Raw genomic sequence first — 22,883 nt, forward strand, 5'->3', positions numbered from 1 at the left:
CCGCTGGTGGCATAACTCTAGAGCTCACAGTGGGTGTGCAGGTCGGAAGGGGAGGGCATGCATCATTGGAGGGGCCTGGGAGGTAGATCTCATCCTTACCCATCTCACCCTTGTTCTAATTCTCCCTTGCCATAAAGCTGGAGATAATGCCCCTGCCTAGAGCTGGCTACCATAGGCCAAAATCTCTGGAAACTCAAGCTACAGCAACATAACCTCCCTGAAAATTACGTGCATCAGGTATTTTGCTCTAGCAGGGGAAAGAGCACTAGTCCTCCTGGCCGGCTTTGTTGTTTTTCATTTTATTATTTCTCCATTGTGTACAAAATCGTCAGCCACTTTGTTCCTAGCTCTAATAGTCACTCAGAGAACAAAGACACTTTTAAATCCAAGGTGAATAATTTGGGGATGTTTGCAGATTTTCTGTAATTTTAAGCTATTTATTATTTTTATGTAAAAGGAGAAACAGTGGTACAAAGGACACCCATATTCCTGTCACCTGTTAAAGTAATTTCAACACAGGGGAAATCCTGTTTCATCTAACTCCTTTCTGCTATCTGTATGGATGGAACACTTTAACAAAAACCCATGATACTGAATTATTTTATTCATAATATTTTAGTGTGTGTCTCTACATCAGGAAAGATGTGTGCCAATTAATCTCCAGGACAAACTCGTTACACTGACTTTCTGGCATGTACTCGACTGTTCTTATTGCTGAAAGAGCTTGGGACCTCCATGCCACTGAAGATGGCTGTGGTGCCAAGGTGTTTCTTAAACTACATAGTCATCTTTAAAAGATGAGTAGTAATTCCTTAGTATCATCAAATAGCTACTTAGTAGTCAAATTTCCCAAGTTGTCTAAAAATCTTTTTCAAACAATTTTTCAATCAAGATTCCAATAAGGTTTGTGCATTGCATTTGGTTGATGTTTCTCTTTATTCTTTATATTTTATACACTGCATTCCTCCTTTCTTATTCTCTTCCTTCATATTTTATTTGTTGAAGAAGCTTGGTAATTCGTTCTGCAGTTTTTCATGTTCTTGATTTTGGATATACCTGTTGGAAACTTAGTTAGTCCCACAGGCTACCCTTGGAGACATGGGGCCTGCTCCCAGCAGGAAGTATGTGTCTGCTTCTCCCTCTTCTGCAGACATTAGGAGTCTGTAATGATCACTTCCTGCTTCCATGTTTTATTAGGATTTACAAAAGGATGATAATGTAGCTCAATAATTTCTTCCTGCTTTAGAAACTTGAATATTTCTATGTAGGAATACTTTCCTTTACTAGCTACCTGGATCTTCTCAAGTCCAATTGATACTGCAAAGGCAAGACAAATGCGTAGTGACTTCTTTTCAAATGGATGAGCAGTGTTTCTTTGTTGTTGACATTCTGTCAAATGGTATTACCTAATAAAAAAATCTTTTTTTCTTAATTACCAGAGACAAAGTCATTTTATTATAGCCGATATTTAGAAATAAAATGCTGGCCTCATCAGAGAAATCTGGGCAGTAAAAAAAAAATCAGAATTCAGTCAACTATGAGAAAATTATTGTTAGTTGACAGCTCTGAATCCCAACCAGAAACAGCTCAAACCTACGGGTCTGACAAAGTTTCTTAGAACCAGGGATCTGGGAAAGGTGAGCTCTTTTTAATTCCATTACAGTTGTTGCACATATAGGTCCCTTAAAGCAGGCGTCAAGTGAAGCCCCAAAGATGTCCTTAAAAACTCAGTTGACTAGGATGTGATTCTGAGTCATAACTTGTCCTGTTACTCAACTCTGCTTGGAGTCAGCCTATTTATCTATTTATCACTTGTCTGTCCGTCTGTCTCTCTGTCTCTGCCTTATTTCCCACAGAATGCCCAGACCAAGCCATATGCAGAACCCCTTTGCTGAAGTCTGGGCTGTGACGCTGTCCTCATCTGTTCTCTGCTTGCCCGTCAGGGTTTGGGTCTCAAGCACCCCCCAAGGCCTGTGCGCTGATGTCCTGGTCCCCAGCCTGTGGCCGCCCTGGGAGGTAGGAGGGGCGCTCACTGGACGTGCTTATGCAGGGCATCAGCTCCTGTCCTTCCTCTCTGCACCTCCTGACTGCCGTGAGGTGAGGACTGGCCAATCCTGTGGTCCTGGCCCTGATGTTCTGCCCCACAACAGGCCCTGAGGAGCGGAGCCCGCTGACTCTGGAGTGAAGCTTAGGTAACACAGCAAGGGGAAGCAGACTGGTTGGCTGGCTCCGAGGCAGAAATGCTGTGCAGAATCAGGGAGCAGAGGAAAGCTGCTCCCAGGGCAGCCAGGATGCAGGGAGAGGAAGAGAGCGCAGGCTCTCCAGAGGTGGCTCCCTGAGTAGGACTGGCTGCTTCCTACCACATTAGCACCTGAGATCCTGGGTCTTCTGTTTATAAACAACGGCTGACTAGAGTGTTATAATCAGTTCTTCGTGGGGTTAGATATACACTTATGTGTGTGTTCATCCAAAGTTTTAAAATACTGAAGAGCCAGCCCTGCTCTCTCCCCTTAAAAATTATTTTTTGGATTTGCATATTACTCTATTAGCCCCAGCAAGCTCCAGAAAGCTTGGTAGCTATCAGAGATAAAAAGTGGGAAAAGCTGTGGAAAGTTAAGCCCCAACTGCATGGAAAAATCCCCCAAGATTATGAGGAAATAGAATAGAAACCATAATTGATCTGAGTTTCTATAAACATGATCCTTTATGTAATACTGGGTCAAAAATACTATTGTACTTTTTCTTTTACAACATAAAAATACTAGCAAACTTGGAGTAGGAAAATAAGGGGGAGTGATGAAAATATTGACCTATGAATGAATTTTCCAAAATCTTAATCTGTATTGTCGGTGTCGATCCCGGCCGGCAGGAAAAAACACACGACACGAGTAGTCGGCGGATAGCCTCTGATTTATTTTCTCTCTCCGTACGCCCTGTTCCGGGATCTCGGATCCCGCCTGAGGGAAGCCTCCTCTGGTCCGTTCCCTACGGCTCCTTGTGTGCTTCTCTCAGCAGTCCCTCTCTTGGTGTGTGTTCTCTCCCCAGGGGTGGTGTCAGCATATATATGGACACATCGACCAATCACATCAAAGTAGGCAAGACGAGCTGATTGGCCAGCGTCAGCTGTTGCTGGGCAGACTAGCTTACAGGGCGTGTTGTTTACTAGCTAGGGAGCAGGAAATGGGCGCCATCTTGGCATACTCGATGGGAGGGGTAATCTAGCTCAGGCTTCACTCCTCACCACAGGCCTCATATCACTCGGTCGACGGGAGGGGCAATCTAGCTCAGGCTTCACTCCTCACCACAGGCCTCATATCATTCGGTCGAGCTCCCAACATCTCCCCCTTCTTTATTTATTAAGATAGTGTGGTCTGTGGGTCCATGTGAGGTGTCTGGGAGTGGGCCTATTTCGCAGGCCGAGGCATGAGAGAATGTAGAGGTCTATACCCTGCTGTGCATCACCTTGTCTCGTACATATCCTTGCGCCAGGACCATGCTCAAGGTGAGTGGTTCATTTTTTCGCAGGGCCAGGCTTTTGTGAACCGAACCTGGATGCATATAGACATTCATTCCTGCCTTCCCCTCAACCCTCGAGGCGGATGGCACTGCAGTACCCTTGGTCTCGCATCTCAATGCCATAACTCTCACTCCCTAGAGGACCCTCGGAGTAGAGCCTGTCTTAGGTTGATCAGGAGAACTTCTCCCGTCTTACCCGTCGTTGGCTTGCCCACTCAACTCTTAAAGCTTATATCTTGGGGGAGACACGGAGGGGTCAGCCGAGTGACATTTGAGGAACCGCGTAATCACTAATTACCAACCATAATCCCCGTTCACTACAATCACTAATTACTATTTTCTAATTATCAATGGGAACACGCCTTAAGCGTGGGGTCCTTCTAGTCTAAGTTCGCAGCCGCGACGGGGAAGGAGACGTACGTAATAATACTAGAACATCCGTAAGAATAATGGCGAGGGCAGCCACGTACTGGTTAAAGGAGCCGTGCCTTTCTAGCCTGAGCCCAGAAAACGCTAGGTGTGGAATCCCCTTGACTCTGGGCCAGCAACATCATCAATGTCATATGTGTCTTTTGGGTCGCCCTTATCGACCGCAGGCACCTAAGAGTCACGAGAGTGACAATCACAAGAGCAAGAATGATCCCATACGCAAGAAGCGACGAAGGTTTGAAGAAGGAGCCTATCTGGCTTAGGACATCATCAAAAAAGGAGGCTGTAAGTATAGGCACCTCTATCTGATCTAGCTGCCGGATAGTCATATCCAGGCGCACGCTAGCGTTCCAAAAGGAAGAATTATAGGTGGTGAGAACATAATCCTGAAATTGCCTGTAAGCCGAACGGTTGACCTGGATGGGGGTAACGCACAACTGGGTGAATGCCCATCTGGCGTCACATAAATTGTTAGCCACCTCCCAGAGTCCCTGGACTTCCTGAGCGATTAGGTCGATCTGCTGCTGTAACGCCATTATGGCGTTGTGCTGGAGGAGGTTGACTTCTTGTTGCTCCCTCAGCGCCAGGGAGGTGGTGTCCGTAAGATTGGTAAAGGCCTGAGCCGTCAGCGTAGACTGGGTCAGAGCAACGGCAGCCGTCACAGCCGTCGCAGTCAGAGTCACGAACAGTGCTGTCAGGGCCGCTGTGATCCCAAAATCTCTCTTACGTCTGAGCATGGGTAGTTGGTCCTGCTGATAGACGGGATGAACCCAAACAGATTCGTTAAAGGGAACCCACATCAGTGGGGGTCGAAGAGCCAACATAGCATACGGGAAAGACCCATTCCAGCAGTTCCCTGTAAAGCATGGTTGGTTACTGCACTTAAAGGAGATGTCAGCAGGGAATACCCATAAGTAGGGCGGTTTTACGCATGCAGCCTCAGAATTAAGGGTGACATTGGTGGTTCCATTAGAGGCAGAAGCGTTAATAGCGAGCATGGGTCTTAAGTCCATGCAGGCTCCGGTGGAGAGGCACAACCAATTTTCATTAAGGGGGAAGGGGAAGCTTATTGCCCACTTGTTGTTCACTCTCAGGTAGGACTCCCACCAGGTCAACGCGAATATGTTGTTACTACCGGATGGAGGAGAGAACCGGGACCACCAAGACATGTTTAGATGAGTCACTCCCACGCCGTCGACAGTACAGGGCTGCCATGAAAGTTGTGACAGGTCCACCATCTGTCTTTTTCGGCTTGGGGACACACGGTATGGGCATGTGGGGAAATCGGGACGGGTGTGCATGGCTGCTCGGGGTTTGCAGGTTGAGTTAAAAGTGATGACTCCGCCGCTAAGTGTGCCAGCTTTAAAACATCCAGGCGAATGCAGGGATGGGACAGACAACCTCACCGTCAGGGAGGTATTGTACCATTTTACAAGGAGGGGCAGGAAGCTAACGCAGGATCCCCGGTGACACGAGGGGTTACTATTAGTGGAAAAAATGACCACGTCATTGGTGATGGGAAGGTCAAAACGTATGGGTCTGATGGTTAACGGTATATCTGGTATGCAAGGCAATCTGGCGGAGCAGTTTTTTGCATACAACTTTGGGAGAGAGGGGGCTGTGGTGGAGATAGCGGCTAGCGCTGGCGGATGATGTATTGCTGCCCACACCAAGTCTGCTCCTATTTCAGTAGTGGTGGTGAGCATCAAAACCAGAAGGAAGGGGGCTGCCGGAAGGCGGCGTGGCCTAGCCACTCTGGCTGCACCGTACCCTAAAAGAGAGCCAATTACTATCGAGAGCATAATCATTACTGTGTCCCATAAGTCATACGGTATTCCTCGGTCGAGCAGCAATATCCTGGTCGGACCGATCTTGATTAGGCTGTCCGCTGCCGTTGAGTTTTGGAGTGTCTCCTGCATTATGTTTCGTTGGATTCGCCACACGCGTCAGCCGTTCTGGGACCCACAATGGTTCTCGTCCTGGTTCCTGCGGGAAAACACAAACCGCACCTCGGTTCCAGCTAACTACTGGATCCGGGCCCATCCATTGTCCCGTCAGGACATCTTTCCATTTCACCCATCCCCTATTGCCAGGAGATGGATTACAATGTTCCATGGCCGGGGAGTGATTGTTGTTATTCAGGTTCAGAAAATTGTATGTGAACAGTGCCATGGAGAGCCGTGCCTTTGGGGGCAGGCCCTGACTTATTCCCCCTTTTTGTTTTTGTAGAATATCTTTAAGGCTCCTATGAGCCCTTTCAATAATTCCTTGACCTTGGGGATTGTATGGGATGCCATGTTTTAACTGTACCCCCATTTTTTCACAGAACTCATTAAAGGCTCTGCTTGTATAAGCTGGTCCATTATCAGTTTTTAATATTTTTGGTTTGTCCCATGCGGCCCAAGCTGTCAGGCAATGATTGATTACATGAGACACCTTTTCGCCAGTTTCAGCAGTCGCAAATATAATATGAGAGCAGGTGTCCGTAGAGACATGAACATATTTAAGAGATCCGAATTCTATCATATGTGTGACATCCATTTGCCAAGTGTCGCCAGGAATCAATCCCCTGGGGTTAACTCCCGTTGATACGACGGGTGTGTATGTGGCGCAAGAGCCGCATAACCGTACGATGTCCCGCGCGTCAGCCCTGGAAATGTGGTACTGGTTGGCTAACGTCCTGGCGTTGACATGAAATCTGTCATGAAACAGACGGGCTTGTTCTATTGAAGATAACATATTGAGTATCCACAACGGGCGAGTGGCCACGTCAGCTGCCGCATTGCCCTGTACCATGGGCCCTGGCAGGCGCGTATGTGCTCTTATGTGAGTGATGTATATTTTGTTGTGTCTATTTATCAGCAGAGTCTGGATAGACAAAAACAAATTAGTCACTTTGGAGGTTGGCTTAATCGGGCCCGCAGTCTCAAGGACCTGCATGGCATTAACAACGTATTTTGAATCAGAAACAATATTAAGGGCCCCTGGGAACTTCTCGAGGACGGTTTGTACAATTTGTAACTCTACCACCTGTGGTTGATCTGGTTCAAATTGTATGCTGATCGGAGGCATACCTGAGACCACATAAGCCCCTATCCCGGTTTTTGACCCGTCCGTATAGATCGTTGTTGCAGGAGTAAGTGGTGTGGACGCGGTGATTTTTGGAAATATCACCGGATGTTGAGTAACAAACTGTAGTATGGGGTCCCTGGGGAACTGGTTGTCTATCTCCCCAAGAAAAACACATCTCAGGATGGCCCACGTATCTATACAAGCAGTCAGGATTTTTATTTGAGAAGCGGTATAAGGTACCCGAATAGCATGGGGTGCAGAGCCAAAATGTTGGATAGCCCTGTCATGTGCCTCCAAGGCCAGGGAAGCGACCGTTTCCGGATAATGTTCGATAATCTTGGCAGGTGAGACCTTAGGGTGCACCCACAAAAGTGGTCCCTTTTGCCAAATCACTGCCGTAGGTTGAGAAACGGTCTGCAACAAGCAGACCTCAAAAGGCTGTTCTGAGTCAATTCTCCGCAATGCAGCTGTACTTAGGGCTTCCTCTATCTTTCTCAGAGCAACTCTGGCTTCCGGGGTGAACTCCCTGGGGGAGGCAATATCCGGGTCTCCTTTCAGGAGGTCGAACAGGGGCTTTAAGTCCGAGTTAGGGATGTGTAAATAAGGTCTGATCCAGTTTATATCTCCCAGTAGCTTTTGCATGTCATTCAAGGTCCTTAGGCTATCTGTTCTGATGGTTACCTTTTGTGGAGAAATCGATGTGGGGGAGACTTTGGTGCCCAGGTAGGTCACTATGTCTCCTCCCTGAATCTTGTCAGGGGCAATATGTAAATTTGCCTTTTTCAGGGCCCTGACCAATTGGCCAAGCATATCCTCCAACTCAGTCACATCTTTTGCACTGATTAGCAAATCATCCATGTAATGAATACATCTAATTCTGGGGAAGGCTTCACGCAAGGGGGCCAGTAGAAAATCAAGATACATCTGACACATGGTGGGACTGTTGGCCATACCCTGGGGTAATGTAACCCACTCGTATCTCTGATCAGGACTCTCTTGGTTAATGGTGGGTAGGGTAAAGGCGAATCTGTGGGTGTCCTCTGGATGCAGGGGGATTGAGAAAAAACAGTCTCTAAGATCTATGGCATAGACTGGCCAGGACCGAGGGATGGCTGAGAGGGCTGGTAGTCCCCTCTGGATCGCCCCCAGGGGCTGCATCTGTGAGTTGACAGCCCTCAGATCATGGAGCAGCCTCCACTTGCCTGATTTCTTCCTGATAACAAAGACAGGGGTATTCCAAGGGGAGGTTGACGGCTTTACGTGTCCCGCCTGAAACTGGGTTTTGACTATCTCAGTTAATGCTAAAAGCTTCTCCTTGGGTAAGGGCCACTGAGGCACCCAAACTGGATTTTGAGATTTCCAGGTGATCTTAATTGGAGCGGGCAGGAGAAGTTTCTCAGTGACCCCTAGGAAAAACCCAACCCGTGTCTACCTTCCCTTTTTTCTACAGGTACGGGGGATGTCCGGCCCTGCAGGGCTGCGCCCAGGCCCTTGCCGGGGACATATCCCTGATTTTTGAGTATCCCTTTGGCTTGGGGAGAGCAGGTGGATGTAAGAGTGACATCCATCTGGGTGAGAACGTCTCTTCCCCACAAGGATACTGGCAGCTGCAAGACAAAAGGTTGAAAATGTCCTCGGTGACCTTCCTCATCACCCCAAGGCAGGGTCACGGCACTAACCTGGGGGGCAGCCACTATCCCCAATCCTTGGAGTGTGTTGTCAGCTGTGTTGGTAGGCCAACTAGGGGGCCAGTCTTTCTTGGAGACGATGGAACGGTCTGCCCCTGTATCTAGGAGTCCTGTTATCTTTTTTCCGTTAATCCTGAGCGATAGCATGGGCCTTTTATCAAGAGTCATATGAAGCCCTTCAAAAATTTCCTTAGAGGAGCCAAGTCCCTGACCCCCTCTAACCCGTTGACCGGACCGGGGTCTCTCATGGAGACTGGGGAACAGTAAAAGTTGTGCTATCTTATCCCCTTCATCAATTACTATGGTCCCTATATGAGATTGTACCATGATTTTGATGTTTCCTAAATAATCTGGGTCTACAACTCCAGGGATCACGGTAAGGCCCCGGAGGGCTGTGGAGGACTGTCCAATCACTAAACCAACTAGCTTGTCGGGTAGTGGTCCTTTGGAGGTGGTTTCAACCACCTGAACGCCCATATCGGGTGTTAATAGGAGTCTGGAGGCGACACAGAGGTCCACGCCTGCTGGCCCGGGGGTGGCCCCTGTGGGGGGGTGCCATCTTGTGTTGTCCTGTCTAGGGAGTGGGGGCCCGTCCGTAAGGAGGGCCCCCTCTGGCCGTTTTTTGGTTCCGTAGTCTCCCTGCCACTAATACGGTTCCCCTGGGCATCAAAAATAGATCTGCAATCTTTTGCTTTGTGAGAACCTTTACCGCACCTTTCGCAGGTTCCCGTTCGTCTGTCTGATTCCTGTCTCTTGGATATAAACTCCCCCTGTCCGGTCTTGGGGCAGTTTTTCCTTATATGGCTGGGATCCCCACACTGGAAACATCCCCTGGGCTTACCAGGGTGATTGGTCTTCTGAGGCCCTGTCTGTTGTAAGGCGGCGGCTAAAAGGGCAGCCACGCCTGAGTTGGATAATGGCCCCCCTATTTCTCTACAAATTTTAATCCACGCCTCTATGTTTTTACCTTTATGGGGTGCTATGGCTGCCCTGCAGTCCTTGGTGCATTGTTCGAAGATTAACTGTTTAATAAGAGGAGCAGCAGCACTCGGATCTGAAAAGAGTCTGTCAGCTGCCTCCTGCATTCTGGCCACAAAATCCACAAAAGGTTCTGTGTTGCCCTGAACAATTTTAGAGAGGCATTGTGAGGCCACCCCTGTGTTGTTTACCTGCTTCCAGGCGCGGATGCCTATGTTATGTATCTGTTCATACACATTTGGAGGGAATCTAGTTTGATCTTGAGCGTACTGACCCTTACCCATAAGCATATCCTCATTTTGCCCCCTATGGCCCCTAGCCGCATTTTTTTCAGCCTGTTCGGCGGCAAACTCAGTATACCAGGCGCGCCAATCCAGAAAAGCCCCGGGGGCCAGGCAGGCTTTAGCCAGTTGGGTCCAATCACTGGGCGTCAGAAAGCCACCGGCAGACAAATTCTCCAACATAGTTATAGTGTAAGGAGCAGTAGGGCCAAATGTGGCAACCGCATTTTTAAGCTCCTTAATTTGCTTGATCTCCAGTGGTTCCCAGTAATTGGGTCCTTGGCCTTGCGCTAGGAGCACCGGATAAAGCCCACATTGTTCATACTCATTCGCCCCTTGAGGAATCTGTTCCATTCTAAATGTCCATCTACGAAAATACCTTCCCTGGGACCTTGGCATTTTTTCACAGGGTGGTGCCTCCCCATGAGATGTCTGTCCCTCCCTATCACAAAATTGTATCTCTTTGTAACATGGCCGACCAGTCTTTGGGGCACAAGATGGCGGGTCGCCAGGCAGACAAGATGGTGGCCCTACATGTGACAACGGTCCAGGCCACTCCCTCCATGGGGGGGGTGACGGAGGATGGCCCCAGGCCGCCATCTCACCACAGGAACCGGTGTTTGGGACCTCCCAGGGTGGCGCGGAAGGCTCTACGGCTTTCCGTTGGGGAGTGCTCAGGAGTTTCCTTCCCTTCTCTAGGTCTGTCTGCATCTTGACTAGGTCTCTACGTAAAGCTGCAAAGGGATTAGGGGGGTCACTTGCCTCATTGTCCTCGCCTTCCGAGGTATCTGAGCCCGAGGAATCCGAGGCAGGGGGTACCTCTCTCTTGCCTCGCTCTCGCGAGCGCCTCCGCACGCTCCCTGCGACGGACCCCTCTCGGGAGGACTCCGAACGGGCCCCTTCAAAAGCTCGGCGGGCCTGAGAGAGCCCATCTGTGTTATTCTTAGCCCCATTCCTCTCCCCTTTGAGGCATGAATGAATCATCTCCCAGAGCGGCCGAACCGAAAGTGGGAGTCGGCGCTCCTCTTCTGCTCTTTCTAAATCCTTACCTAATTTCTCCCAGCAAGGTAGGGACAAGTGCCCCGTCGGCAGGAACCAGGGTGCCGCCTCATCTACTTGTTGGAGAAACTCCGTAAGTGTCTTGGAGCTCATTGATATACCTGAAATCTTGAGCAGGTCTTTCACCGCTCTTACCAGTGACTTGGAACTCTTAGTGGGTAAGTTGCCCATGCCTGTCACTGAGGAGTCCGTTCTCACCGTGTGAGGCTAACCTGCCACATACACGTGAGCTTGAGGGGAGTCTAAAAAGCCCTGTAGGTGCGCGCCACCCAGAGCCCAGGTTTATCCCCTACTCACCTGTCCTGCAGAGCAATACTGGAGCGTCGTCCGCCTCGCCTCGGGGGTGATCAGTTCCCCGTACGGGCCACCAAATGTCGGTGTCGATCCCGGCCGGCAGGAAAAAACACACGACACGAGTAGTCGGCGGATAGCCTCTGATTTATTTTCTCTCTCCGTACGCCCTGTTCCGGGATCTCGGATCCCGCCTGAGGGAAGCCTCCTCTGGTCCGTTCCCTACGGCTCCTTGTGTGCTTCTCTCAGCAGTCCCTCTCTTGGTGTGTGTTCTCTCCCCAGGGGTGGTGTCAGCATATATATGGACACATCGACCAATCACATCAAAGTAGGCAAGACGAGCTGATTGGCCAGCGTCAGCTGTTGCTGGGCAGACTAGCTTACAGGGCGTGTTGTTTACTAGCTAGGGAGCAGGAAATGGGCGCCATCTTGGCATACTCGATGGGAGGGGTAATCTAGCTCAGGCTTCACTCCTCACCACAGGCCTCATATCACTCGGTCGACGGGAGGGGCAATCTAGCTCAGGCTTCACTCCTCACCACAGGCCTCATATCATTCGGTCGAGCTCCCAACACTGTATAATGTTCACAAACAAAAAGCATCACAATGCATAACTGCCTAAATACAGATGCCCAAAAGAAAAAGAAGGGAAAACTCACCACTTATGCCCAATAATCTTGCATTGTAAAACAATCACAAACATGAAGATGAGTGGCCTTTTATTTATCACTGTGCTAAATATGTTTACAGACGTGAATTTTGCTGCATCTACCACGTGTGCGCTCAGTGCTTCTGCATGTCTGAGTGTCTAAGCTAGGGGCAGAAAGCATCGCTGTGATGAGCACTAATCAAAGCTCGCTGCTGTGGACTGCAGGGAACAGAATGAGGCACTGTCTGTCAGGAGACAGTGTCCCCTCAGAACAGCATCTTCTTTTCATTGTTCAAGCTTTTTAGCTGAATGCTTTGGACCCATAATTAGGCAGTTAGGAAATTCTCTGAATTCCCCAGAAAATAGCCGCATGTTTTCATATTTCTGCATTGTCAGTGATGAGCAAGTGAGGCAGAGCTGGGCGGGTGTGCTGGGGAGATGGGCACTTTTGTTTCCTGGCTGACCCAGCGAGTCCGTGGTGCCTGCTCGGAGGAGAATGTCCTTTGGCATTTGGTCTGCTTTGCAGTCCGCCTCTTTGCTGGCTCAGCTTTAACTCGGAAGGGACATGCTGCAGCCTCTGCCTGCCAGGCCCTGGAGGAAGCTAATCGCCTGGTGACATTTAGGGACCCACTCTGCTCAGACCTTCGTGCCACTTTCCTCTCACCAGTCTTCTTGTCAGGACACAGGGTAACTTGAGATGTTGCACCTGGCATCTTTCCTGGCCACACAGCTCAGCAGTATCTGTGAATTCAGTGCAGACGGGCAGGGTGGGCTCCAGAAACACCGGCAAACCTCCAGGGGAACACACTTCTCCAGGGTTCCTGGACAGGAGGCATAGGATCATAAGTGCTGCGTTGCAGCTGCAAGCACAAAATCTGCTGTTTCACCAGTCTTACTGTGCAGAACTCAGTCAAGCACAGTTGCGGTGCTGTGCCTCTATCACAGCCGTCTCATTTCAGGACTTGCGCATTTTTCTGGAGGAGTTTCCTTCTCTTTAGCACCTCATTCCCAAGTGCTCCTGGCCTTCTCCTCCCTGTCAGCCAGGGTGCTTTGGGTCCCAGGGAATCAGATTATAATGGGCAGCTCACATAGATGGAATCACACAGTACATGACCTTTTGTGTCCTGTGGCATCTTTCCCTTACCATGATGTTTTTGGGTCCATGCACACAGTGTGATCATCAGAACTTCACACATTTTAAGGGCTGAGTACTTCTCCATTGTGCAGATATGCCATCAGGGTTCTTTCCACTCCCCAGGGTCAGGAATTTTGTTATTCTTATCCTTTGATCACTGTGTGTAGTGTTGCTGTGAGCATTGTTTGAATGCAGTTCTCAGTTCTATGCATCTGGGAGTGGAATTGGGGGTTATCTGACAATTCTTGCTTAACTTTTTGAGGAACCACTGTTTTACACAGTCAGAAAAAAACCTTACAGGCTGGAAATTCTCAATGCTCGAGTTTACCTTAGGATAAATGAGAAAGTCATTTAGAGACATCTTCTGTGTGGAGTTGGCCTTACTCCTCCTGGTGTCCAGTTCTTTGTGAGGAACTCTGGACTCCCAGAGCCTCCCTGAGGCAGGTTTCTGGCTTCGGCTTTTCTTTCCATCCTAACGGCTTCAAGTTTACCCGTTTCTGGTCCTATTCTTTCAGGACACAAAACCGACCAAAGCATTTCATTGTGTTTGAATGCTTAGTTGGGTACCAAGGTTGCTGCATTGAATCTGAAGCTGTAACAAACGCTAGAGTGGCCTAGGATGATTTTCCAAGATACATTTGTTTGTGACTTCACCTACCAAACCGCATGTTCTGGAGCAAAAGGCTGACTTTGCTTTGATTATTCTGCTGCATCCTTCAGGGCGATACTCTGTCCTCACAATCCACAATGTAGCAGGGCTGTTCGGGGAAGAGCTTCACTGCAAAGGTATGAACTGCTCATGCTGTGTCTGACACTCAGGTAGTGGGTGGGAAAGACATTCTGGAGGGAGAAGAGGACTTGGGAAACCTTACTAGCCCTTGCTCAGAAGCTGGCATCTTCTAGGACTGATTCTAAGAGTGTGTCATTGGCTGTGGTTGAGCATAAGCTGCCTTTATTCAAGAGCAGGGATGGAGGAGTTGATGGGAAACTGCTTTAATTTGCTCAGTATGAAACACTGGAATCCAGAAAGAATAGTTACTGCAGTGTGCTTCAAGAAGAAAGGTTGAAGCTGGCAGAGATGAGTTGCTTTGAGTATTCTGTGCATTCTGGACTTCGTTGTGTGATGGCTCTCTTACTGTGAAACTGCTGATATGGCAGAGAAGCACCAGAGTGCCCCAAGTGCTGACAGAGCATGACTGAGTCAGACAGGGGAGCAGAAACCTAGAACCTCTTCATTTAGAAGGCTGTGATTATTTGGCATTGCTCACATTCTGTATTTGTGCTAGGGAAGAACATTCAATAGCTTTTATTTTAAACATTTCCATACCCATTTTTAAACTTTAACATTAACATTTATATATTTACTTTTTCCTGAGTGCTGGGATTACAGAAATGTACCACCACACCATTTATATGTTATTCTAATATTTTCTAGTGTTTTTTCCTATCCTACAGTTGATCATTCTCTACCTGTACTCCTCTAACAAGGAGGAAATGAAGACAAGTGACAAGTGGTGGCATCTTACAGCTTAAGCATAGTACACTACGTCCTGTTCCCTCTGTGTTTCTGTCTCCAAATCCATGCAGTGGAGATGTATATTCCATCTACTGAGGAGTGGTTCTTCTGCGATGGGAAGTGTAAAAACAACTTAGCTGGTAGTTGGTGAAGTTCTTGGGAAATTATATATATTTTCTTGTGAGCAAGAGAGAAGTAACCTCAATATTTTCTAATTTGAGCTTAAGTCAGAAACACTACTAAATATATTTAACATAATTCAGGGTATCAGTGAGTTGTTCACCTGATATTCAAGAGCGCAAGTGTGCTGTGCCGACAGGGCTGCCAGATTCACACAGGGGCTGGGATATGAACACTGGGGCTAATTACCCTAGGCAGAACTGGTGCCTGATTAATGCAAGGGAAATCCCACTGAACTTCACATCAACCATGCTAAAAACAGTGCGGTACCACGGGTGATGCATACCTGGGATTTATTTGCCCATTTAACTGTTATAAGAATGTAATATGTTCTCTGACTTTACCTGTTAGTGAAATTAGGAGGAAGTAAAAGAAAAATTGAAGAACATTGAAAAATTTATTCTGTAATAAGCATTCTCAAAATCTAAGTTCAGCTGTTTTATTTTATGACCTGCAAAGAGGGGCCATCTAGTTATATCACACAGTAAATAAAGCAGTTCAGTGCAACATACAAATAGATACTAGATCAAATTTTTAATTGTCTATCTTAATTTAGAAGTTTAATACTTTAAAAATGAATAGGCTAGCCTCTCAGCATGTGAAATAAATGTGTGCTCTCTTTGCTCTGGTAATTTAAGCTAATAGTCAGCATGCATTCACCCAGAGAAGCAAGCTTTAAGTCAGAAGCCAAAATGCATGTTCTAGGACTGATTTTGAGTAAGGACCACTGTATGTTGGCCCACTTCTGTGGGAAAATTTAACTCATTCTCCTTCCAGCAAATTAGCTTATCTCATTTTAAGATAATGGTACTTACATTTGTCTAAATATAACTAAGTGTGAGCTCTTTATGCATATAAATAGTAAACCATTATAAAGTCAAAACAGATTTACAAATTAAATATCAAAAAATTGCTAGGCCCATAAAGTCCAAATTCCACACTGATTTAAGAAAATTGAGTTGGTGCTCTCAGCGTGATTCCAAGTCTTAGGTTCCGTATACTATAAGCTCAGTCTCTCTGTTCCTTTAATGCATCCATTAGAAAATAATCATTCATGTAGCCCACCAGATTTTGCTGGGCTTCATTTGATATAAATATGTCATTCCTGTATAATCCTCTCTTATTAGCTGATATTAATTGAAATAGCACTGCTTGGTACCAATGCAGTAGAAAAATGAAAGCAAGGATCTTAAAAGGGTGAAAATACTTATCTAAGGTGGTTTTCCACGTGGCCCAAGTATGAGTTGATAACTCTTTGATTAGCATAAAAGAGCATATAAGACAAAAATTCTACTCTAAGGAAATGGGTAAGTCTCCTCCTAAGGCTTAACTTTCTCCCAGTGCTTGGTTCGGGCGTGTCCTGGTTTTTCTCAGAATAGAAGTGTAGAGCCAGCCTGACATCAACAGGACCTTCTTGACCTTCAGGGACCTCAGGCCCCTCCCAATTTTACAGTTCTCTGGAATCTGTACCTCGCATTTTAGACTAAAGAATTCCCTCATGGTCAGCCAGGGCATCTGCAGGGATTTTTGCTTTCCTGATTCCTGTAGCCAGCAAGGAAGTGGAAGACCGGTTCAGTGAGAAACGGTACAGGAGAGTCTCTGCCACCTCCCTCTGGGGAAGGCCGTGATCACCTCAGTACCGCACTGAGCCCAGAGCTGGTTTTTCCCGCCGCTTCCTCATGGCCTGTCTGACACTGCCTGCCACGCTCTCTGAACTGCAGCCCTCAGAGATCTTCACTTCTCCTCACTTGTCCCTAAAGTGTAGGTACCCTCTGTCCTTGCTTTCCAAGTCCTCAGTTCTACCCCGGCTTCCTCCCCTCCTGGGAACTGCTGCCTCCTGCTGTGGGGTCACTGCTCTCTGTGCTTTCCTATTTCTGTCTCTCTTGTGCTGTCCCACTGTCCCAGTGCCCCCCCCACCCCCGTCTGTGCCCGCACTGACCCTTCTGCCCTGTGCTGAAAGCAGCCCATGGTCCTCCCAACGAGGAAGGAGCCTTCCAAGGCTCTGGGCTCTTGCTTCTCACCTGCACCTGAATTTCACTCTGCCTCCCCTGACAACCAGGGCACCTACAGCTCGTCTGTAACTCCCTGGACAGTGCCACATTCCTGAGGCAAGAACTGGGTCAGGTCCACTTTCCTGCTTTCCTCAGTATCCAGCCCAGTGCTTCTGGTATAGAAGAAATAAATTTTATTCACATAAAATCAGAAACTGAAAATAACAATTCTAGGAGCGGTATGAGGAGACAGTTGAATACAGCTCCAAGTAATGGAAGGAATTTTACCTTCAAAAGTAGCAATTCGACCTGTAAAGTCTGATAAAATTTTCCAGGGCTCAGGCTAGATAGTTATTTTCATGCAGGATCAATAGCAAATTTAACACTTTGTTCAGAGGTAGGAAATGATCATTAAAAAGACGAGGCAGCCACTGCTGCTCCCTAAAATGAGGAGATGTCAGTGCACACAGGAGTCTGTGTGGGGAAGCAGCAGTGGCTGAGTCCCTTGGCCCAAGGACGCGTCACTAACCGTGTGGCCGCGTGTTTACCAGCATAGCTGAGGTGCAGATCTGAGGGCCCTGCGCTTTCTGCAGTCCTTACTGCTGCCCACTGGAAAGCGTAAGTAACTAATTCTCCTCAGGTCTCCACTTCCCCGCCTTGGTCTTTACTTATTTATTTTCTCTCCGTGTAGCACGTATTCATGAGAAAAGGAAAACACATAGAGCTGCATTCTTCTATGAAGCTGCGACACACATCTGAGGTCAAACTGTTCATTCGGAGAAATGTTTGGGATTTAAGTAAATACTTTTCCTTTACTGCCCTGTAAGTATAAACACCTTGATGAATGGGCCTGTTTTGTGCCCCGGCGGTGTTTATTTGCCGTCTCGTCTAAATGCATTACTTTCCCCTTATTACATCACCAGGGTTGCCAGCGTCATGGTAATGAGTGTATCCCGTGGAGGCCGAGCTCACGGAGCCCCTCGTTCCTGGCTTGCGGAAGAAAGGTCTGCGCCGCAGGATGGGACTCCACGAGGCTGCCCAGCGCCTGGCCTAGAGGCAGGGATCTGCAGGGCTCCTGGAGAGTCTGACTGCTCCCCGAGGCTCCTGCAGCTCCAGAGAGGAATATGTTTTTATTTGTGTATTTTTTGCCCAAAAAGCTGAAGAAAATGAGAATATCCTTTTTCTGAAAGTCAAACTTCAAGCTCAAGACACAATATCAATGACAGAGTCTCCAGAGAGGGCCAGCCAGGACCAACTGCGATGAGAACTGCTAGTCAGAAAGGGAGGAGTTCAGGGAGGCCATGCATGTGTGAGCTCCGTGCAAGGCAGCTGGGCCAGCGCAGGCTTCAGAACGTGAGCCGTGGGAAAGCTGAGGTCCACAAAGTTCTGGGGAAGGACCTCTGGCCCCAGATCCTGCCTGATGGCTCTGCTCATGAGGTGCCTTCAAGGGGTCCCTTTGCTTAGTTCACGATTCCTTCCGGAATACTTCAGCTGAGCGTTAAAAACTGTGCTTTGTGTAAGCTAAGAGAGTTAAGGGTCCTGTGACATGTATTTCTCCAGTGTAAAACACAAACCTAGTGGGCTCATGACCTAGGTTAAAGCCAGTACAGTACCAAGGGCTTGCACCATCAGCCTGAGGCTGGGAAGCTGAGTCAGGATGGCTCTGGATACAGTGAAGCAGCTCCAGTTTGGGGGAGCCCAGACTGGTGGGTGGAGAGGTTGGGCACGCTCTGACAGCAGCCCAGCTCATGCTACAGGTGAGGATCTGGATTTGGCTCAGCCCAAGCCTGGCTCCCCAAGGGAGTCCTTCAAAGGGAGGGCTCATTTCCTTCAGTCTGGGCCAGAATGGGCTCCTTTGCTGTTTCAGGCCTCAAGAGCAGTGATTCTGGGCAGGCAGTGCAAAACTGTGAGCTAAACTGAAAATTAGAAACAGATCGCTATCGTTGAATACACACTCTTATTTCTAGCTCAGATGGGGGTACAACTGTCCTGACGTACAGTATTCATCATAATGTGTGTACAACTGCAGAAAGGAGGAAATAGAAACACAAACAGAAGGTCCCTGTGCTTCACTGCAGGAATCACTAAGGTAGGGACGATGGTCAGAGTTGGTGCCTCACCCTCAAAATTGCTAAGGATCTAAAAAAATATTGTGGGAAATTGCTCTCTGAAAGGAGTGACCCATCCTTTCTACAATACAACTCCTCACATCGCCCTCTGTTCAGGAGGCTTTCCATGTCCTGTTTCAAGTTCTGTAGTCTAACATTTAAAAAGAAACCCAGCATTCTTCACCAAAACAGCTCCAGCAGTTGGTATGAAAATAAGACTTCAGTCCTGACCGGCTCTGGGTTAGTGATGAAGTTAATTAAACATCACAGTTTTAAAAAGCCGAACTTGATAAATTCAAACATTTCTCTGACCATATTTTGCTTTCTGTACTTCTGAAAAGTATCATCAGTGCAAAGATAAAGATTATTATATTTCCGAAAATGTCACTATATTGCAATAGCTGCAGTGATGTTTTTATCTTTCACCCAACTTAAAAACGAAGTCCAACTGACTGAGCCTGTGTTTGACACAAACATTGCTTGCTGCCACGACCAGCTTCCAGAAAGTTTCCTTTCTTTAATTGCCTTATCCAGAAGGCATTTTTGGCTCATGGATATCAAACCCTGGTGCCCGTTCTGGCCAGTCTTTACTGTTGGCACCAGCACCTGATTTGCAGAATGAGTTTGTGCAGAGAATTGGTTAGCTCTGATTGTGACTCCAGGAGGTCTGTTCTCTGAGACAGAGCCCGGTATAAACAGGGTGAGCTCCTCAGCCTTGCTGGAATGGCAAAGCTCACTTTGTCTTTTACCGGAAGGATATTCCTCAGAGAACAAAGGAGTGTTCTCATATACACAGAGACTCCTCATGGGGAACTACTTGGAGTAGCTGTTCCCAGCTGGAGGACAGTTTTCCTTAGGTTAGTAGGAAAAAGAAAGGTAAGGCACAAGGAAGGGTGTCTGTTTACCGACCCTCCTGCCTGTCTGCTGAATACTCAGTCTTTGCTGCTGTGTGACACTCACTGGTGAACCTGTTTGGCAATCATGTTGGTTGCCTCTTTCCTGTCAACGCTCAGCACTACTTTAGATAAACCTCTTAAACCTTCTCAGACATGGCAGTCATCTGGTAGACAGAGACACACACGAATTGTAACCAAGAGCAAATTACACTTCATGGGCTTACACGAGAAGCCTTCTGGTCCTTTAACTGTTCATGACAGGTGTAACCGAGGAGGTGTATGAGATCTTTGTGTGTGTAGGCTGAGAGGGGTTCAAGTAGAAAGACTAGGTTTTATGTTTTTCCATTGAAGTGATAAATATTCACACACACATTCTTACATTTAATTTCTCTGTGCATTTTGAAAAGTGTTAATTTTGCACATTATTTCATTTGACCCCCCCATAATCCTATCACTCACTAAAGCAGGTGTTATAATCCCCAGTTTATTTATGAAGAAACTTTATATTTTGGCTTTCTCATGTAAAGGAAACCATGTAATATTTAAAGAGAAAAACAAAAGACATAACAGCAAGTAGGGAAGCAGATCTTTTGCAAATGGACAGGGGAACAAGAGACGGAGGTGTGAGGGAGGGGAGGGAAGCAGATGAAAAAGAACTAAGACGTGTGATGTTTGTGTATAGACTTCTCACAAGAGTATAATCGTTATGTACTGGAAACATGAACCTCTAAAAATAAAAGCTGGAAACAGGAGAAGCTCTCTAGGAGGCTCTTGAGTGTCTTACCTGACAGCGATGATGATACGAGGTGGAAAAATGTCCCACTGAGCTCTAGCTGTACGCATTTAACTGCTTTGACCGTGTAGCTTCTTGGATGTGTCTTCATCCACTTAATTTGACCAAAATGAATTCTTCACTCTGTCCCATGGCTTTCACTGTACTCACTAGTCTTTAAAGGTACACAACATCACCATCATTTTGTAGTACATCTTAGGATCCCAAATACCATTCTTGACTTGATAGCAATGATCTTCCTCAGAGGCACAGTTGAAGAAGTCCACATCAGGAATATGCCACCACTTCGAACAGACAGCTCTTCTCCACTTTTGCCTGTGGTCACTACTAGCTCCCTAAGTGGGTTTTCACCATCTCTTGCTGGGTTACAACAGCAACTTCCTACATTTCACTCTTAGCTCTCAGTCAGCTCTTCATTTACCTCCCGGCTGATCCAGCATGTAAAGTGGGTAGTGTTTCTTGCCTGATAAAAACCTCATGATGGCTTCCCATTGCTCATGGGGTAAAATCCGAATTCTTTATCCTGAGCTCCACGATCTGCTCCGTGTCACGTGGTGTCTTCTGGCCCACTAGCTTGATATACTCATGCATTTCTATCTCCCAGCTTCTCACGCGTGCTGTTTTCTTACCCTGACTTGGGAACCTTTGTACCAGCTGCTGCTTGTATCTGGGGTGTCGTTGATGTGGCTCCTTACACTCTCTAGATTCAGCTTAATGTTACTTTTACTTGGAGGTTTTTCATTAAAAATCCCATCTAAAATGATTTCTTAGCGTTTTCTCTTTGGTCTTTTGTTTTTTTCATTGTGTTTGTCATTTCTCTTCCTTCTTTTGATTCTGAGCTACATTTTACTTGTTTGCTCTTATCTCCTGGGTTTTTAATTTACTTTCTAGTAGTAAATGACTCAGTAGAAACTTGTGGAACAAATGAACTGCTCAGTTCAAATCCCTCATTTAGCAAGGCGAAGTTGAGATACTTTGAAAGGAAGTAACACAAGATTGGGTGGTTGAATATATCCCTTTCTATGTTTGGTGCTGGGTTTGGTTGGACAGTGCTGTAATCACTGGAAATAGTTTCTGGACTTTCATACCATCTACCGTAGGTAAGACGGGCTCCATTGTAAACTGAATGTTTCACTTAGGCAGATTACATGCTATGACCCTGCAGCTGGAATTTAATCAAAATCTTTCAGCTCATTTCTGAATGTTAGGAGCTGGTTTACCTATGGCCACACATTCCTGGTGACTCATAAGAATAATGTAAACCACACAGGTACTTCCAAAGAGTGTGATTGTGAAGGTGTTGTTCAGTGTGGTCAGTCTGTGGAAGCACAGCCTTGGGAATCGGCTGTGTGAGCTCTGTCCTTTGCTTTCCACTTCCCTTCAGGGCCGCCAACATCCCTGCAGGGTCCTCCCTGGCAAGGACAGAGGTCTTTCTCAAGTGATATCTCAAGACAGGGCCTGAGCCATGGCTAGCCCGGGGGAGGGGCGGCGCACCGGGACAGCATGTGACCCAGTGTTGCTCACCCATGTCCTGCCTGCAGATCAACTTGCCCACACTATTTGCTCAGCAGCAGTGTCACTCCCTGTTGGGTCCCCCAGGTTCCCTTTGGGGGTCCACATGTCTATCTGCCTCTTCTGTGGGCCTGGCTCCCATACTTCAGAGTTGTAACTGCTGTTGGTTCAGGGAGTTGCCTGTCTGGATGGGCTTGGGAGGTGACTTCTGGCCACCCCAGCCCCCAGCTAAGGGCAGCCAGTGGCCAGAGATGAAGGACATGTGGGTAGAAACCTAGGGCTTCAAGGAAAGGCAGTTCTGCGGTGCTATTTATGCTCCAGAGCATGCTGGGAGAGCAGACACACTGGAGGAACCTGCGCCCTCCCCTGGAGTCTTCTCCTGTCCCACTTCCCATCACTCTGCGGATTTCACCAAGGAGCCAACCCTCACTTGGTAAACCCTGCATCTGATATTCTGGGTCTCAGACTCCACATCCAGTGACCTGACCAAGATCACCGAGTGTTTGGGATCAGCTGTTCCTGATGCAGTTGCGAAATTCTCTCAAAGACTTCCAATGCTAACATCTCTCTAATCTGCATGCTGGGCTCCTGATGACAGTGCTCACGACTGGTCAGAACCATGAGTTCCTGTCCTCATCTCAGCCTGGCCCATAGCAGACCTAAAGGAAATCAGTGCTACCTATCTGACAGCACCTCAGACCTTGAGGCTGAAATGAACACGTGGTGATCCAAGCACTAAGCACCCTCCTGTGCCCATTTTCCCAGTAACTGCAGGCTAAGCATCACTGA

General features: G+C 47.5%; 1 protein-coding gene across 1 annotated transcript; it reads right to left on the reverse strand.

Annotated features, from left to right (window-relative positions):
* Positions 1 to 2,892: 2,892 nt before the first annotated feature.
* Positions 2,893 to 11,881, reverse strand: LOC134476176 (uncharacterized). The gene is made up of 2 exons (XM_063249480.1): positions 11,321 to 11,881; positions 2,893 to 5,931 (listed from the first exon to the last, which is right to left on the reverse strand). The coding sequence occupies exon 2, from the start codon at positions 5,862 to 5,864 to the stop codon at positions 3,990 to 3,992; it is 1,875 nt and encodes a 624-aa protein (XP_063105550.1). The 5' UTR covers positions 5,865 to 5,931; positions 11,321 to 11,881; the 3' UTR covers positions 2,893 to 3,989.
* Positions 11,882 to 22,883: the final 11,002 nt, after the last annotated feature.

Source organism: Cavia porcellus, unplaced genomic scaffold (genome assembly GCF_034190915.1).
Source record: "Cavia porcellus strain 051 isolate PalLab524CR breed Dunkin Hartley unplaced genomic scaffold, mCavPor4.1 scaffold_1, whole genome shotgun sequence".
NCBI lineage: Eukaryota > Metazoa > Chordata > Mammalia > Rodentia > Caviidae > Cavia > Cavia porcellus.